Genomic DNA, 19,905 nt, shown 5'->3' with positions numbered 1-19,905 from the left:
GCCTAATAGCACAGAAGTGTGCTTTATCCTGAGAAATGATCCTAGCGATACGATCACATTTGTCTGGATCACAATGGACGCCTGAGCTCTGCTGACCTGTGTGTATTAGCCATCCGCTACATAAACCGGATCACGCTGTTTGCTGAACTGTTCACTTATTTTGATGATGCCCCATAGATAGCGGAGTAATCCTGTGTATAAACCAGACTGTGTAGCTAGGCATACATGACGGGGAACGACTCATGTAGTCAGAGTATTTTACGGATGATTGCTATTTACCTTCTCCAGCTCTTTCCATCTCGCTCATTGACTTCCATCAAATGGTTTTCTGGTTAGTCAGTTCCAGAAGTGACAAATGTAGTTTATTACTATTTTTTGGCATTGGCAGCCATTATAGCGCTAATTGCGACTGTCACCTAATTGTTTTAGGCTGATCTGAATGTTGTAGTAGCGCTCACATTATTATTATTATTATTACTATTTATTATAGCACCATTTAGTCCATAGTGCTATACATGTGATTAGGGGTATACATAATAAAAAACAAACAAAACCAAAGAAAAGACAATGTGTGCATATACCCTAATGAAAATAAATAAGTGAAAGCCAGTGCATTAAATAACATAGGGTACTTAGTAAACACTGTTTTTGATCAAAAAAAGCATAAAGCTGTCCCACCGCCACAAGGTGTACCCAATTGGGACAGTAACTACACTCGCTAATGTTAAAACCTACTTATTGTGAATAGTGGCAGAGAGTCACCGGGTCCCAACCGGACACCCAGCTTTGGAGGGACTGGGTCGCCCTCGCACACCCAGGGCGGCGGGGTACTCGGTACCGGGCCGGTGTCAAGGCGGGAATGTGTCACAGCAGCGGTGACCCAGTCCGTGGCCCTGGGCGCCCAATATCAATGGCGGTGATGTTAATGGTGTTAAAGTTTATTAGGAAGTTCGTGACGCCACCCGTGGTATTTGGCAAGTGAGGTGTTAGCCAACGCTGCATACAGATCCGCTGGGACTGATGGTGTGCTGCAGCAGAGATGGTATAGCTCCCCACAGGTGGAGCTGTAGTCCCAGGGCAGTGTAGGTGCAATGGATGAGGAGAGGCGCAGAATGGTATGGAGGCTGGTGCCCAGGTGTAGTGGTGCTGGAATAACTGGAGGACACCAGAGTATGCGGTTCCAAAGCTTTACTCACTGTTTGCAGTTCACACAACTGCCTGCCTCTGTACTGTGTTCTCCAGGTCAGGGCTCCAGCCATCCTCCAGACTGGATAGGATTCTCCCTTCCACACTCCGCCAACATGTACCTTACTGAACGACTCCTCCAATGCACCTTTAGGTGTGAAGCACTCCAGTACTTAGTTACCCTGGAATGCCTCTCTCTAGGTGTTCCTAGTCTTTACTTGTATGACAGACAGCTGTAGCCTGCTTCAGGGACTCCTCACTGCATCCCGGCTCTCTATTCAGTTGCTGTTGTGTCCCAAGTCTATGATGGGAGCAAGGCGTTAGCGGCTCACTACTACTCCGGTGTCTGTTGCCGGACATAAAGATCCAATCAACCTCGGGGAACGGGCCCCGGCCTTTGCGCTCTCTGGACTGGAAGGGTTCTCTCTCTTTCTCAACCTGCTTCCCACCGTCCTTCTATTCGCCTTCGTTCCAATCTGTTCTCTCTCTCTCTCTTATGGAAGGTTAGGTTATCAATCTTTTCAGTCTCTTTCTCCTTCTCTTCCTTCCCTGAGGAGCTCGTTCCACTAAGACCAGACCTCAGCCTCTCCTGACTGACTGCCTTCCTCCGCCTTGAGCTCCTCTCAGGCTGACCTGCTGTCAGCCTGCTCTATCTCTGGGACTCACCCCCGACTGACCTTCTGTCAGACTCACTTGAAATCCTACACCTTCCCTCTCTTTTATATCTAACTCCACCCGCCTCCCCAGCACCTCTCGTGTTACGAAGCCAGGGACCACAAAAGGCACCCTATGACCTTTCCAGCATAAAGCATGGATGGGTCCCTGCTGAACTATCCTGTGTGTGGGGTGCAGGTGTTTAAATGCGGAAAGGAGCTCCCAGCCTACCTGGATGGTGGGGTAACACACCTTGGGAGAAGGTGCAGTACCTCTGTGGCGACTGAAGCCTCAGGGGTGCCACAGGACTATATATGAACTGCCCAGCTCAGTGAATAGGGGGACACACCCTATTCGTACCAAATACAAAAATACTGAAGAAAAACAGAAAACTGAGCCGGAGTATAACTTGAATAACATGCATGATGCAAGAGCATGTTCACACTGGCCATGGAAACAAACCAAACCAAAGAAAAGACAAATAATTACAGTAATCTTAAACAATACAAGTCATGACAGTACAGAAGGAGAGAGGACCCTGCCCGCGAGGGCTCACAATCTACCAGATCATGCTGCTCTATCAGGAAAATTAGGATTAATCACCTTCAATAAAGTAGATTATGGCAGAATATTACATTGTGAGAGCGAAGTTCAAAACGGAAACTTTAGCTGATAAAAAAAAAAAAAAAATGGATTTAAAAAAATATATGTGATTACTGATTAGTAATTAATGCTTTGTGAATTGTGACGCACTTCTAGGATAGTCATAGCTGCCAGAACCACTGTGCTGTACCTAAGCTAGGTAAAAATTGGTGCATGCTCATGGAGGCTTCGTAACTGTTTGCCATCATACAAGTTAGATTTCATGTGGTTGTATAGGAGAAATATAGTGGCAAGATCTCTTATAGTCACCCTAATCGCTAACACATACTCTAATGGACCAAGTATCGGACACATGCATGTGCTAATCTTTAAATTCTGGTTCCTCATTCAGTCCCATTGCCCTGGCATATAACATCCAGCCCCACACCACGCCGTCTGCCTTTACTAGCATTTATAAAAGAATGGATTGTTCTAAAGAGCTCGCTGATACGAGTGCTGTCCTGTAAGAGGATGCAGGTGTGTAACAAGTCCGTTCATGAAATTTATTTCCTCTTATATTCCATCAACTGTGATTGGTATTATTGAGAAGTGGAAGCATTTACAAACCACAGCAACTCTCCCACAATGTGTCTGCCCTCATAAAGTTAGGGAAGGTACTGACGAGCGTATATTGTCTCATCCAACAGAATCGGGTGGATTAAGCAAATCACTCTCTGACAAATCTATGTGATCATAAGGTCAGCCAATGAGGAGAAGATGGAGAGAAAATAGAGAAAAAAATTCCTCCCTTCTTCTTCCTTCTGTCAGTCTGTGGAAATCGGACTGCAGTCAGCTGTCATCCGAGTGAGGTTAGTTTCCACGGACTCATGGACTTGCATGGCTGAGTGCGATCCAATCAGATCAAAATCAGACATGCTGCAATTTTTTTTTTCTCTGACCAAGTAAAGTCTTAAGTGTCAGATAGAATAGTGGAATGGTGTAGGGGAAAGGCCATTTCTGTTCTTGATTGTGCAGCAGCGCACAAAGCCAGCTCCATAAAGAAATGGTTTGGGGAGTTTGGCGGTGAAGATCTTGTTGGGCCTCCACAGAGCCCTGATCTCAACCGCATTGAACACCTTTAGGATGAACTAGAATGCAGATTCTGAGCCGGGCCTCTCGTCCAACATCATCGTGTCTGACCTCATGAATGCGATCATGGATGAATAGGTAAAAATTCTCATTAACACACTCCAAAATCTTATAGAAGCTTTCACTTGCACTTCTTCCCTGGCGGCTGTCCGTGCTCACGGAGGACAGTGTACTCTGTTCTCTGTGTGCACGTGCGCTGCACGTGTTGCGGGCCATGTGTCCGGGTCAAAACTGACATGTCTGCGTGTTTTGCACACGGACCATGTGTCCGTGAAAACACGCTGACATCTGCATAGACCCATTCATTTGAATGGGTGTAAGTGTGTCAGTGTTTCCGTTACGTGAGAAAACGGTCACTACACGTACTGGAGCCACTGACATGTGAAACAGGCCTTAATGCTGTTGGATTTGGACTGGGATACCATAAAATCTGATGTCGGGGTAATGAGCAGGTGCAGAAATACTTTTATCCACATAGTGTATAACTAAGAAGCAACGGAATAACATTTTTGTTCAAGGACTTCTATATACAAGTATTTTTTTATATTGGATTAGATTCTTTGTCTTATATACTAGTAGCAGCAGACTGGATGCCTGATCTGTCTAGTTTTAGGGGACGTTCAGGGACTTTCCTCATCTTTCGCTTAAATGCTCTATGGAGTGCAAATTGCCTCTTCAGAGAAAAAGAGGACTTGAACTCTATAGCGCCACCTGTTGGTAGTAGCGATCCTACAAGTCACAATCAACCCTTTAACGAGTCTAGTAATATGACTTAGGATAAAAGCCAAATCAGAATCACGATTTGCAGACATGGTGTTTCGAGCTATTGGCCCTCGTCAGTGCAAAGTATGAGAAGTGATTTGGCTAGGTGAGAGGCTCTGGACTGAGGTCTAAGTGCACACGTGGATTTTCCTCCTGCGGATTTTTCCGTGCAGATTTGAAGAAGTCCGCAGGTCAAATGACCTGCATTTTTCCTGCGGATTTCTTCCTGTTTTTGTGTGGTTTTCTTGCGGTTTTCCATTGCGGTTTTCCCCCTGCAGATTTGGAGAATGGAGCAGGTGGAAATCCGCACAAAAGAAGTGACATGCTGCATTTTTTGTACCGCACAAAAAACGCGCGGAAAAAACCGCAGCGTCTCCACAGCGTTTTTTTTTTAGATTGATGCACATTGTACTGTAAATCACTTTGCAGATCCGCAGCGTTTCTGCGCGGTAAAATCCACTGCGAATCCGCAGGAAAAATGCATCGTGTGCACATGGCCTATGGGGTAAGGTTTCTCCTTGTGGAGAGTGACATGCCAGCTCTGGCTTGTTAAGGTAAGGAGGCTTATTCTCCATGCAGTGCTCCTCTGGGAAAATAATATGCAAATTGCCTTAACAAGCCAGAGCTGGCATGTCACTCTCCACAAGGAGAAACCTTACCCCTCAGTCCAGAGTCTCTCACATAGCCAAATCAGTACTACCAACGGGTGGCGCTATAGAGTTCAAGTCCACTTTTTCTCTGAAGAGGCAAATTGCATATTGTTTTCCCAGAGGAGCATTGCACGGCGAATAAGCCTCCTTACCTTAACAAGCCAGAGCTGACATGTCACTCTCCATAAGGAGAAACCTTACCCCTTAGACCTCATGCTCTATGGAGCAAAGCAAATGCACTTTGCTCCTATGCTTTTATGGTATATAGCCTAATCTTTACAGCTGATGATGCATGTATTAATCAGTCTGAAAGTTAATTATTACTCACAGGGATTGCTGCTGAGAGGCTGCACAGATCCATGGCCTGGCCGGATTATCTGTACAGCTAGTTATCCAGAAAGCGGCATACAGCTGGTATCAGAGATGTGAATTGGGAGAGCATGTCTATCTTCAGCGCCAACTGGTTTGCTTTTGGGGAATAGACGTGTGAATTCATGTGTGCGCACTTCTGTGTGTGTGTGTGTGTGTGTGTGTATATATATATATATATATATATATATATATATATATATATATATATATATAGCTCAAGTGTATGTATGTGTGTGTGTGTGTATGTCTGGGATTGGCATCCGCACCGTTGCAGCTACAGCCACAAAACTTGGCACAGTCACACGTCTGGACCCAGAGAGTGTCCTAGGCTATGTTGTGAGGCAAAATTTTAACCCCGCGCGTTCCAATTCACCAAACAATTTTGCCCCTATCTACATAATGGGGAAAAAGTGTGTGTGTATCAAGCCCCGCCCCTCATTATGATGTCTTAATGGTTGCCATGGTGACGCTGAAGTCATCATAGGTTGCAAGCCCCGCCGCTCATTATGATGTCTTAATGGTTGCCATGGTGACGCTGAAGTCATCATAGGTTGCAAGCCCCGCCCCTCATTATGATGTCTTAATGGTTGCCATGGTGACGCTGAAGTCATCATAGGTTGCAAGCCCCGCCGCTCATTATGATGTCTTAATGGTTGCCATGGTGACGCTGAAGTCATCATAGGTTGCAAGCCCCGCCGCTCATTATGATGTCTTAATGGTTGCCATGGTGACGCTGAAGTCATCATAGGTTGCAAGCCCCGCTGCTCATTATGATGTCATAATGGTTAACTATGGGATGGAGGATGTGTGATGGGTATATGGGCGCTGGACTATGGGATGGAGGATATGTATGACGGGTATGTGGGCACGGGACTATGGGATGGAGGATGTGTGATGGGTATATGGGCACGGGACTATGGGATGGAGGATATGTATGACGGGTATATGGGCACAGGACTATGGGATGGCGGATATGTATGATGGGTATATGGGCACGGGACTATGGGATGGAGGATGTGTGATGGGTATATGAGCATGGGACTATGGGATGAAGGATATGTATGATGGGTATATGGGCATGGGACTATGAGATGAAGGATGTGTGGTGGGTATATGGGCACTCGACTATGGGATGGCGAATATGAATTCAAATTCAAAGAAGCTTTATTGGCAGGACTAAATACACATAAGTTTTGCCAAAGCAAGTGTACAAAAGGGACTGTAGGGATGTTGGGAAGGGACTGTAGGAAAGTTGGGTGGAGGCAGATCCAGGTTTTGGCTATAGAAGTCCATGGCATAGGGAAGGTGGATGGGGGGGGATGGGGGCAGATCCAGGATGGGGGCTATAGAAGTCCATGGCATAGGGAAGGTGGATGGGGGGATTGGGCATATCCAGGGTGGGGGCTATAGAAGTCCATGGCATATCATAGTTCTCTTTCTCACAGTCTATGACATTCGCTCACATACCGCGCCACTATCTCCACTGCTCTCTCTTCTTCCCCCAGCAGGATATATGTTTTCTCTTCCTCCTTCATGGTGATGAAATCCGGGAAGAGATGTGAGAGTCTCCTGAAGTGAGTGTCCCTCACTGCTGAGTATTTGGAGCAGTGTAGCAGGAAGTGGGTCTCATCCTCCAGGGTCTCCTGGTCACAGGGGTGGCACAGTCTTTCCTTCCTGGGCTTGTAGCTCTGCCTGTGTCGGATGGCGGATATGTATGATGGGTATATGGGCACGGGACTATGGGATGGAGGATATGTATGATGGGTATATGGGCATCGGACTATGGGATGAAGGATGTGTGATGGGTATATGGGCACTCGACTATGGGATGGGAATATGTATAATGGGTATATGGTACTGTGTGATGGGTATATGTGCATGGGACTATGGGATGGAGGATGTGTGATGGGTATATGGGCACTCGACTATGGGATGGAGGATATGTATGATGGGTATATGGGCACGGGCCTATGGGATCGTGGATATGTACGATGGGTATATGGGCACGGGACTATGGGATGGAGGATGATTATAATTTGCTATAGCTAACCACAGTTAGTTACTATGCCCGGGCAGCGCCGGGCTCTTCAGCTAGTGTGTGTCTATATATAATATAATATATATAATTATTTTTTTAGACTTTTTTCTATAGACCTATATAGAAATATTCCACTCCTTTCTTCTGCTATTATCAAGTCAAATAAGTCAGATAAATACCGTTTAAATCATGGCTGGCTAAATTACGAGAACACTGGCTATAATGAAGAAATTAAGTTTTATTCTCCCTGTAGCCACTCGCTTAAAGTCATCGGTGCAATGCAAGGGGCTGTTATGGTATGTACACACGTTGAAGTATTTTTGCACTGTTTTCTGCATCTCTTGGCAGGAAAAAACACACGCTTTTGCTGCATTTTTTACTAGCGTTTTTTTGGGCAGATTTTTCCCCACTCATTAGTATGGGTGAAATCTGCAGCGAAAAGGCTGAAAGACTTGACATACTGCAGATATAAATCTGCACCACATCTGCAAGTCACAAATAAGCAACATGTGCCTGAGATTTCTGGATTCTCATTCACTTTGCTGGCATCAGGAGACCCTTCAGGCTTTGTGACAAATCTGAGCAAAAAAAAAACTAAGTGAGTAACCCCTCACTATATCGTGGGGAGCGTTGTAATCACTCCCCTACACTTTGACTGACAGCCTGATCTGCAGAGTGTGTGCACAATGTGTTTGTGCAGAGCAGGCTGTCAGTCAGTGTTGAGGCGAAGTGATTACAGCTTACCCACTATATTCCAGTAAGTCCGCAGGAATGATTCAAATGGTCTCTATCAAGATCAAGCCCTTTACAGTTTAAAACCACATATATGGGCATGCAGGCGTCTGAAAGATAAATCCATTGTTGCTTTTATATCTTCTATCTGTTGTTGTTTTACCAAGAAATCAGCATTTTAATTAATTTGAAAATTAAGAATTTATTGCTGTGGGCTTGGCAGAGCACTTCTCAAGCCTCTGCCTCTGGAGGTTGCTTCCTGTCCAGCACCAGCTTCTTTAGGCTGTGTGCACACGCTGCGGATTCTGCTGCGGTTCCGTAGCGGATTTGGCCGCTGCGGATCCGCAGCAGTTTTTGCTGCGGTGTACAGTACCATAATATCCTATGGATATTAAAAACCGCAGTGCAGACGGTGCGGATTTTTCCACGTGGTTTTCCTGCAGTTTCAAAACTGCAGAAAGAATTGACATGTCAATTCTTTCTGCGGATTCCGCTGTGGTTTGCCATCTCCTCCATTGTGGAGATGAAAAACCGCAGGGCAAAACCACAGGCCAATCCGCAGGTAAAACCGCACCCCATTCCGCAGCGTGTGCACGTACCCTAAGATTGATAGCTGACTGTCTGATTTGAAGCACCAGACAAGGAAATCAGATAGTGAGTAACAGAGGCTGGAGCCAAGCTGAGAAATAACTTCGGGAGGCAGAGGCTGGGGAAATGCTCTGTCATTCCCAGAGCACTTAACACCTCATTTGCATATTCTGATTCCTGGGAATGCAGGCAGAAAATAAAAAGTTGTCCATGCATTTGGCTTTCAAAGACCTGCATGACCGTATATGCGGTTTGGGGATTTGATTTTACTTGCAGATTCCCATTAAATGCTAAACAGACTGCCAACATGTATATACAGATAAATAACATTTTTTGAGTTGATCGGCCCCCTTTAAATGTATTTTTTATGACAGTTTTTATTTTTTTCATATCACAAACTTAAAAAGAAAAATCTTGCAATTTTTAACATTGGCCACTAAGCCTATATATTGTAGACTGATATATTCTGTATGGAAAGCCCCATGGACGTAGGCAGTATCCAACTGGTTAAAGGTCAATGTGGAGGAAGGTGAATGGTGGACCTTGTGTTATCTCCTGTGTAACAGAGGTGTTATCTGTCATTGTAATCCTGTCTTTTATGATAATGAGACTGCTAAAAAGTCATACCGAATAGGAAGTACAGTAACAGTATTGGGCTTAGTGACCAGTGTGAAAGTTACAAGGTTTCAATTTTTTTTTTTGTGAATGAATAGTAGTCATATATGCAAAATTGAAACAAAATATATGAAAATAACTTTTTTACATAAAATCTGATTTAAACAACAGGTTTTTTTCTAATGACACGTTACCTTTGAAGTGGGAGTGGAGGCTAACTTTTGCCTTGTATGCACATACATGTAGATAAATTGTTAGAGCCTTTGTTTGGCCTAATATTAGCGCAGTTCATGATGCCAAAAACAAAATTAAAATGAAACATCACTCTCACTGTATACTGTGAATATTCAATTGGCTTCTTGAAAGGGCACGGTAAATCGGTAAGGCGGTAAGGTTTTGTCCCTTGACGCCAGGACAGGAAAGGATTTTCACGGTTTGTAAATTACATTTCGTTAAACTCTGTAGAGCATCAAAGAGTAACACATCTCTTTCAGAGAAAGCCGTGTCCCTGCGGGCTGGTAAATTTTCAAGATTGGCACTACAGTAAACTGCTATGAATGAGGCTCTGCATGGTGCTGAACAATCAGGGTTTGGGAGACTCTGTGGACTGATGGGTATGAGGAATCTGTGGAACAAAGCTTGCTGAATATTTATAGATGTGAAAACCATTGGACTATCCCTGTTAATTGAGTGCTCAACTATGATTAGGAAAATGGCCAAGAAATAATGAACATTATATAGATTTAAATCCCATTTTCTTAGTCTTCACAGCTGAAGGATAAGTTATTGGATCACTGCTGTCATTTTTTTTTTTTTTTTTTTTTTTACTTGCAATGAGCTCCTTTCCCACCCAACACACAGCTGAGACTTCAAGCCTGCAAATCCTGATTTATTGTAGATAATAAACGCCACTGTAGATATTTGATTGCTTAACGGTCTCCATTCACATTGGATTAAAGTTGAAGAAAAGATTTCAACCAAAATCCATATTCATCAGGTAAAAATTTAGTCGACTGATCAGACCATGATCTCTTAAAATCAGTCGGCTAAGATTTTTTTTTTTTCAGCTGAAAGTTGGACATGTCACAATTCCACCACTCACGGTGTCCAAAGGATACGATGCTGTAAGTGACAGCTCAGCCGCCTTATGGGATCAAGGGCTTGCTGGGCTGTCAGTATTGTGAATGGCAACCCAGCCGTCCTATCTGGCCGGTCCTGTGGGGTTTCCTTCAGGTTTCACCTGTTCAGGGTGATTACCTGGCTATTTAGCTGGCTGGTTATTCTTAGATTGCCAGTTGTAGCCTTGCTCAGTGGTGTGTTGCTCTGTACTCTTGGTTCTGATTTCCTGATCTTTGTTGTCAAACCTTGGATTTTCTTTTGGCCTACATGTTTTTATTGCACCTTTTGCCTTTGATGCACTCTGACCTTAGTTACCTGACCCCGAACTTTGCCTCTGACTATCCGTTTGTTTTTATCCCTTTATACTTGACGTACCATCCTGGCTTTTGACCTTGGACTCCATGACTTCCCCACCATACGGCTTGCCCGTGAGAAGTGACTCTTTTTCTGGGTATATTCTTTCAAGGGAAAATTGTGTGCCCATGAATGAGGTATCATTGAAAGAATATGCCCAGAAAGTTGATTTGTGAAGCATCCAGTGACAATGAACCTGGTTTGCCAGCATGCTATAAAAGACAAAATGGACTAAAATGTTTGACTATATCGGCATTAATATTGTAATCTAAATGATCATTCCACCAGCAACATAGTTTAATATAATATGTATGGGTCTTAAAGAGAACCTGTCAACAAGATTTTTTGCATATACAGGTGCATTTATGCTGATTAAGCCCATACCTTTCTTCTAGAAATCCATTTTGTTGTCTTAGAAAAATCCATAGGTAAAATTGTATGCTAATGAGTTGCAAATGCAGTGGGGCGAACCCTGCACTTACAACTCATCTGTCCTCTCTCCCTATTTCATGCCCATTGCCTTCCTCTTGTCCCTGACTAAAAGTGACCTGCCAGAGAGAGAAAGCAGGCAGCGGGTGAAAAAAAGGCAGAGACCTCAGCATGACCATACATGACCTTAGTTTGGGTAAAAAATCCTGATGACAGGTTGTCTTTAACATTTGTGATGTTGTCTGACACTTTTGATGTTGGTGGTGGTGGCGTTAATAATTGTAGATTTGTTTACCTTGTATTTTAACAGATTTGCTGGGTACTGGCACTAACACAAACACTCACACATGCGTAGTTTCAGAGGGTAAGGGTTTCCAATGAGTCAGTCACCAGTCCATGCATCCATCAACAAACATACAACAGCAGTATGGCTACACTAGCGCATGCGCACTTTTTATAGCACACGGGACCTTCCGGAAATCTCCAGGAGTCCAGGAAGAGCCAATAGGATCCGGAGCCGGACCTGAACACCTGACTCCCAAAGTCGTCCAATAGGAGCTTGTCCCGTGAGCATGCCCAATAGATGGAATAAAGGACTTAGCCTCTGGAGACAGTTGTTGTGAGACAATCTCCTCCGCAATCCCTTCTGCTGCAGCAGATGGGCAAGAGACTGCAGCATGTGAGAATCTGGGTTTCTGTATAGATGTCAGAAACCAGATTCCTAACACACTCAGACTCTTGGTGCTAAACTATTATCAGCGCCTCCTCTTTATTATCACAGATTTCAGCATCACACTCTTTTTAGTTCTACACTGATGGCAACACCTCTTCAGGAAATAAGCATTCTACTAGACAAGGAGTGCAGCGCTTGCAAGCTGTTTACTGTAAAGCTCGCAAGCGCTGCTCTGAAGCTGCCCAAATCGCTTGATCCAGTCCGCTTCTGTGCTCCTGCACTTCTTCATTGCTGCCGAGGCGTGCAGCATTGGAGCATGCACAGTTTGGCCAATGGTTCAGCCATACCTCTGGTTCAGACTGTCAATCATGATGAGTGCACCACCCGCTGGCAAGTAGGAAGTCAGGAGGTCGTGGAGCAGTGCGCTACTGAGCAATGATCTTGAGACAAGCCCTTAACGTTGGGAAACATCTTTACTCTGACCCCTTTCATATGTACACTGTAGGGTTAGAAAGTGCAGTGAACAGAACTAGGAATTTTAAATAATCACAACCCTTTTACATTATTTTTGATTAAGCAAATGTACTGAAAACTGAGATTTTCCGTAGTAATGCATATTATGTTCTATGTACGGTATATAGAGTGGCTCTTTAAATCACGGCACTCTAGCGGTTTAGATGGCCTCTCATACTAAAGCAGACCGGATTTGACTGAAAAATGACAATTTGAATTGTTTATTTTAATTATTGGCCATTAGTTCATGGACACTAGACAATCTGTCAAAATGTGTTGCGATAGAGTTTTTGGGCCCAATTGTCTTTCATAACTAGAATTACATAGTGGGATCATCTGTTAATGTCATAAAACAAGTGTTTGTTTCCTCTTTTCTGCATCTGGCAGCCATTTATCTGTGCATGGATGGAAGTGCTTGTATTATATTGGATAAAAGTATAATGAATATACTATTGGTCATGCATCTGTCGGCTTTTATTATGGCACTCTTATATATTGACATTGGATAAAGTTTCATTAAATATATTTTCGTAAAACATAACTGTGTGTATGATTGCAGATGTTTTACAAAACCTGAATAATTCCGAGCCGTTTGGCCTGAGAATATTTTTATGGCTGAATCAATAATGAGGCACAATAGATTCCTGTGTTGCTGTTCCAGCTATAACCACAACTGTTGTTTGCTTCTTCTATTTCATCTGTATTCAGAAGAGATGTTCTGCACACTTGTCCAACAGATGGGCCAGTACAAGACTGTGTTAGTAAAGAGGAAATAGAAGGAAGACCTTGACACAACATGGCAGCGGCTCAATTCATTCTACAAGCTGCCCAGTTGTGATGTCCCGGAGCGTTGACAAGATCGTCCTGATCAGTAACATTCTTTGTTTGTGTGGACACCGGCAAATAAATATTGTCTTTATAAAGCGTGTTTTGATGGTATCACTTCTAATTAGTGTGTTCTTATAACAAGTTATTCTCTATTGTATCCCGCAAGACTATGAAAAATCATTAATAATAACTTTTGGAACAATCCTAATTGTAAGTGATTCTTACTCCCTGATGAACAGATGTCTTATGTAATCGTCAGACTATGCTTAAATGTGTATTAACACCAAAACGCGTTTGTGTGAATATTCTCCGGATAATACAGTTACCTCCCACACTCCAAAATCATATATTAAAGAGCAGTTGTCCTTTTATAAAAAGTTTGTCAAGTTGTTGAAGCTGTGTACAGAGTCTCCAGGCATTTGTTGAACTGAAAGGTCTGTGGCGGCTGGATGGGAGCCGTGAGAACCGCCCCTTACCTGACATCATCCGCTATTGTTCTTCTGATTAGCCGGCCTGCCACAACATCACATGTGCGCCACATGGCAAAGATGATGTCGCCCCAGGCTGGCCAATCAAAAGAAGAGCCATTAATGCTGCCAGGGAAGAGGCGTTTCTCACAGCTTCCATCCAGCGGTCACAGATTATTAACATGGCCAAAGCATTAGGTCGTACAAATTGATTTGCGCCAATTTTAGTCACAAGTATCCAACTGAGTGCCGAGACTCTTTGGCCCAGATAGAAAAGGTTACTAATTGTTTTAATTTTTTAGTCCATACGCAGCATAGGCTGCTTCTCTGAGGAGGGACGATCATAACAAAAGGGTCACTAAGGGCTAAAGACAGTCGAACCCACCGATAACGACCAACTGGCTAATGTGCATGGGAGCCCTCCGACTCTAATCCAACAAATACCTTCAGGGAAAAGAAGGATCCGGCCTGATGAATTTCAATGCCTGATCCATATGTTTGGCTGACAGATAAGCTGCTGCGAGAGTAGTCTGGCAGTGCCCTTAGCAAAAGGAACCAAGCAGCACTCTGCTGATCAGTCAGGAAATACAGACGACCGCTATCCAATGTGTATGGGGGCCTTTAATTTCCATAATCGGTGGAGGGCTGTGTATGCAGACCTCTCTAAAACTTTCTTTAATGTCAGTGCTCTTTCAGTTGTATCCAACTAAATTGAACCGTGTGTGTGGAAATAACATTGTGAGTACTTTTGGAACAGGGACTAAAGTGAATGGTAACAATCTCTGTATAATGCTGCAAATATGTTGGTATTATATAGGCAACAAGAAAATAATTTGTAGACATGGTGACTAATGCCCATATTAGCTTGTGGCCTACAGTACGGTGCTTTATACAAACATAATGGAGAGGTAAATTACTATATAGCTGTGAGAAACTAGCTTGATATTTGATGACCCATAAACAATAAAAAAACAAAAAAAAATGTGGCACTAGCAGCAAATCTCTAAGCAAATTTACTAGTAGATTCCTGATGATTGCCCAATTCTGCTTAGATCTGATACAATGTTTTGTGTATAGTGCTAAATCTAGGAACAGCATGAATGATAATTTCAAGGGTCCAGCACCAGACACTGTATGGGCATACTCTGCTCTTGACTGTAAGTCAATCGAGGGGGAGGGGGGGTGCGTGAGACTGGGTCACACCTCGGTGATGCAAGGTCAACTTTCAGAGTCCGGAAGTTGACGTGAAATCACCGGATGACAGTGGCGGCTGCAGCCGGGGATCACATGATCAGGACTTAGCAAGCAGTGATAGTTCCGCTCAGAGGCAAATATATCAACATAAGGTATTTCCAAAAAGACTTATTAGAAAGATTTAAATTGATGTGCATAATATACATTATAGTTGATCACCCCTGTAAGTCAGGTGCTAAAATATCACCGTAGGCATGGTGAGATATTAGCTTAGTGCAATTATTGCAATATTTTCCGGAATGTACCCCAGTTCACACAGGCTCTGTACCACCAGTATGCTCTTTTATTTTTCCCAGTTTTCAAAAATTGCCCACCGCTGCCACCACCATGGCGTATTCCAGCAGTGCACAACGCTACAAGTAACACGTGAACTTCTTTATTTCCTCTGACAAGTCACAACTGGAAAATGTCAAGGCTGCTCAGACAAGCTAATGAACACTAATAACAGAATGCCGTCTAATGTTGTGAAACACGGCATGAAGATGACAAAGGTCAGGCTACATTTGTGGATCGCGCCTCACAGGAGGCCCGGGCATTGAAGAGAATGATTTCTTCCAAGCCTTGCTCTTCATTACTCTTGTCAGCTTGGCACATTCATCTTCTAGTGAAGAGTATTTGAGTTTCTGCAGGTGCTTTATGGTCACGGATTGTTGTACTTACATCCCATAGCTCTGTTGTATTGCCCATGGCAAGACTTGGTACAATATGTTGCCCCATAACCCAATAAAATGATTTTATTTGCACTATTAAAGATTACTATCACTACCATCAAGCCACTTTGTATGCTACTATCATACATGTCCGTAATATATCTCATCCGTCACAATGGTAATAAACTGATCACAATATTCCAGAAGGTTTGTGTCTCCAGCTTTGGAGCAGTCCTGCTATTCAACATATTGATATCATGTTTCTGAGCCAAAGATCTGCATCTGGCAGCACATGGAGTATGTGCTATGGAGCTTGTCATAGGAAACGTGAAGTCGGTTAGTTGTACAAGAGAATAATGAGCTCCTCATGGTTATTAATGAACTCGAAAACCATTCAAGGGACACAGTTCATCCTATGCCACTCAGTGCTGAATACCTCCCCAGGGGAATCAATAGATTGGAGCTGAGCCTATGTTGGTGAGGGAACGAAAACTGACAGTTTCTCTTTTATTCACCTTCTCCTTTATTATTAAAAAAAGAGAAATAAGGGAAGAAAACTGCACAGTAGAAAATTATTTCTCTTGTTTCTAATGAATTCTTATCTCAATCCTCTTATTCATGGTTGTCACTGAGGCCAAATAAACTTTCCCTAAAGTACATGACTCTGAGCCTTTACTTATACAAGGTGGTAATATCGGTTTGTTTTCAATGCAATAGACTCAAATAACCTACATCACGGAAAAAAAGCAAACACGAAAAAGCAGACCTGTAAAAACACAGACATGTGAACAGCAGCATAGGTTATAATGGGAACGTGTTGCCTCCATGAAAAAAACGGATGACACACGTACTGGAAACACAGACATGTTATAGTTACAACTTCATATTCCCAGGAGCCAAGCACCTTTTCCAGATGCACACAAATAAAAGACTTAAATATACATTGGATTAACGCCAGCCAAACCCACCAACCATCTAATGTGTGTGGGGGGTCTTTCGACTCTCCTTTAATGAATGATGACAGAACTTTGCAAAGGAATACGTGGATTTCGTCCGTGCTGCCCAAATGATGAAATTCCAGAAGGTTAATAAAGTTTGACAGCGGTTTATTCTACGCGTTTCAAGGTTTTTTGCAACCTCTTCGGTGGTATTTCCTGAAGAAGAGGTTGCAAAAAACCTTGAAACGCGTAGAATAAACCACTGTCAAACGTTATTAACCTTCTGGAATTTCATCATTTGGGCAGCGTGGACGAAATCCACGTATTCCTTTGCAAAGTTCTGTTTCAGATAGTCAGTGACCGACTTGTGGATCTGCAGCAGCCCTTATCTATACATGCTTTGAATACCTACTACCAGGTGAGCAGTTTTCTGTCAAACCGCTTAATTTATTTGTGGGACAAGACCCTATATTGCGCTTGTGTCTCCCTTTTTCCTCACAATACTTTAATGAATGATGTCAGAAACATAAGATCATGCCAGACCCTGGTGGACACAGGCAGAAGAGGGCCCCTGTGCAAGAACAATAGATGAACCCTTTGCAGTCAAATAATGCACCATTACACCTGTTTTGGAGGTGGAAATGTGCCTCCTTCATGCGGCTGCCAGGTGGCACCAATGATATGTCCGCCCTTGGTGCCAGAGGTGTTGCACAAAAGCCTATAGCCCCACGTTATTGTGAACACTCTGCGGAATGAGAAGAGATAATTGCCGGGTAAAGAAGTGTTCATCTGACAGTCCTCCAAGATGTCTGAGCATCTGAGACTCTTGTGACAAATGTCCATGAATCTGAAATTTTAACACTTGAGCGCTCTCATGAATGTGACAGGTGTGTTATTGTGTCGGGTAGCGTACTATGCCGGGCCAAATAATACAGCTGTGTGTTGGTGATGTCCGAAGTGCAGCCAACCACAAATTTAGAGAACTGTCCATATTGTTGCTTCTATTCTTTGTCCAAACGTTTGATAAAAGCTGAGAATCTGTCTAAATTCTGTGATGCCTATCCAAAATATATAATGTTCACTTGAAATCACTTTTGTATACTAGTGTATGTTGTAAATGGTATAAAGCACTGGACTAACATATACATATTCTTGGTCCTGTTGTAGATTCTCCAGAGAGGACTGTGAAGAGGTTTGAGGCAGAAGAAGTCAGCAAGTACACAACCCTACTGCTCAGTAAAGATGGCAGCATGCTGTACGTGGGGGCCAGGGAAGCCCTATTCTCACTGAACAGTGCAAATTTTACATCTTCATCAATGGTAGGTGCCTCTCTCCTTCTCTTTCGTTCCAAAATGGTCACCCACCTTGTCTCCTGTAATAATACAATGATTCTTTATTCATTTTTCAGCTAACATGGAAAGCAGAAGACAGCAAAAAGAAGGAATGTACTTTCAAGGGAAAAGACGCCCAGGTATGTTCTACCGTACCTGATCGTTGTGCAGGTTGCTGCAGCTAATATTGCAGCATTTATGGGTTAGTAAACAGTAAGTAGAAGAATTGTGGCTTCCAGTTACATAACCTGGCATCATGGAAGCTTGTAACAACCTTTGATCCACCAGTGATGATGCTTGCAGTCTCTACTTTGCTCATAGGTTTATAAAAGGGCTCACATTTTAATTTGCTGCAAATAATTGTTAAATCTTTGCTTTTCTTTATTCACCAAGTCACAAACTATATTAAAAGAAGAAGCGATGAAAATATCTTGCTGTTTTCACTCTGTCCTCTGCAGAGATTGCTTTTCAGTAGTCATCTCAATATCATGACAGGCAGGATTACAATAAAATATAATCCCTATTTCTGGATACCACAGAATCCACCATCCACAATAACTATGAAGTCAAAGCTCACCTCCTCCCCCTCACTGCACAATGACCTCTGCACAGATAACAGAGCAGGCCTGGAAAATTCAGATAATTCAATGTAATCTCTAGTCTACTGGTTCCCATGTCATCAATTACTAAACATGTTCCTTTTACTTCTTTTTCCTGAAGTGTCTTGTTCGTCGACCCTTTTTTTATACTTCTGTGTATAAAATAGAAAATGTCTTCCAAGCAGAAGCCACTTGTAGAATGGCTAGGTCAGTCGTTTTAACCACTTTGTGAGTTGGTAGCCATTAAAAGAAGATCAAAAAGACTAAACCTATGCGCAGTAACTAAGTATGCGGCACTCGTAGTAGAGAGACGAGGTGGCCCAGTGGGGTTCCAACCCGCAGATAAGCAAATAAGGAAATTGGCACTCAGAATTACAGTGAGTGAAACAATATTTTATTGGCAATCCATATAGTTAACGTTTTGGACCATATAGTTAACGTCTAGGACCGAAACGTTAACGACTTTCTGGATTGCCAATAAAATATTGTTTCAGCACTGCAATTTTGAGTGCCAAGTTCCTTATTTGCTCGGTAAGTCATTTTTACATTACTATGCATATGTCTCTTGTTTTGTTTTTAGCGCTTTTCAGCTGGATTTCAGGTACAATCTGCCTGAAAAAAGCATTGTGTGCCCATACCTTTACACTCAGAGCCTAGATTTGCAATTTGCCCACTGCAGCACAGCAACTTTTCTTATTTAGTGTATTAAGTTATACACGAGTTATCCAGAATAAGTTAAAAAAAAAAATGCTGATATAGAAAACTTATCTGATTTTTTGTACACTAATTGAACTAAAGCTTGCCATAGACAGAAAGGTTGAATACTGCCCAACTTAAAGATATTGTGCTCTTCCCATACAATGGTCCCCATACATACAAAGCTATTACAGCAATGTGAAATGAGTTTACATATAAAACATATACGGTTCATATTTTGTTAATTTTCTTCTTATTCCTTTTACTAAATTGTGCAAACTCCACTGATTTAGGGAAAAAAAAAATCTGTGGTTTTCCAGTCCCACAGCCTGAAACTATTACGTTATAATACAGATAGAATATATTCTTTGACCAAAGTGCAACCACACCCTTGTTACACGTATCCTCTGCACGAAGTTGTATTTGCATGTGTTCTGTACCTGACCTCTTTATTAAATACATAATGGTAAACAGGAGGGAAAAGGTTTGTTACTTATGTACAGCAAAGATTGTCAAAATGACAATGTGTAACTGCAGGTTCATGTGTGGGTAAAGAGAAAGTGTAAAAAAAGAGATACCGCACTGCAAAATGTTCTGGTAAGTGCATATTTGTCACCCTAATGGGTTTTAAAGAGTAGATGCATTTATCTAGAAAGCTTATGACTTGTCATAGAGATTTTAAACAAAGCAACAAAAAATGAGCCGAAGTATGTTGGCATAAGCGCAA

The 19,905-nt window shown here is 42.7% G+C and overlaps 1 protein-coding gene across 2 annotated transcripts in view; it reads left to right on the top strand.

Moving 5' to 3' along the window:
• Nucleotides 1-19,905, top strand: part of SEMA4B (semaphorin 4B) — a 404,475-nt gene that overhangs the window by 359,852 nt on the left and 24,718 nt on the right. For both annotated transcript variants that reach the window (XM_073568651.1, XM_073568652.1), the window contains 2 exons: nucleotides 17,720-17,871; nucleotides 17,961-18,023. In XM_073568651.1, coding sequence (XP_073424752.1) covers nucleotides 17,720-17,871; nucleotides 17,961-18,023 — 215 coding nt within the window. The remainder of the gene's footprint in view (nucleotides 1-17,719; nucleotides 17,872-17,960; nucleotides 18,024-19,905) is intronic.

This window comes from Dendrobates tinctorius, unplaced genomic scaffold (genome assembly GCF_039654945.1).
Source record: "Dendrobates tinctorius isolate UK_male_01 unplaced genomic scaffold, ASM3965494v1 ptg000022l, whole genome shotgun sequence".
Lineage (NCBI taxonomy): Eukaryota > Metazoa > Chordata > Amphibia > Anura > Dendrobatidae > Dendrobates > Dendrobates tinctorius.
The sequence above is the reverse complement of the archived record's forward strand: the minus strand, read 5'-3'. Positions and strand labels throughout refer to the sequence as shown.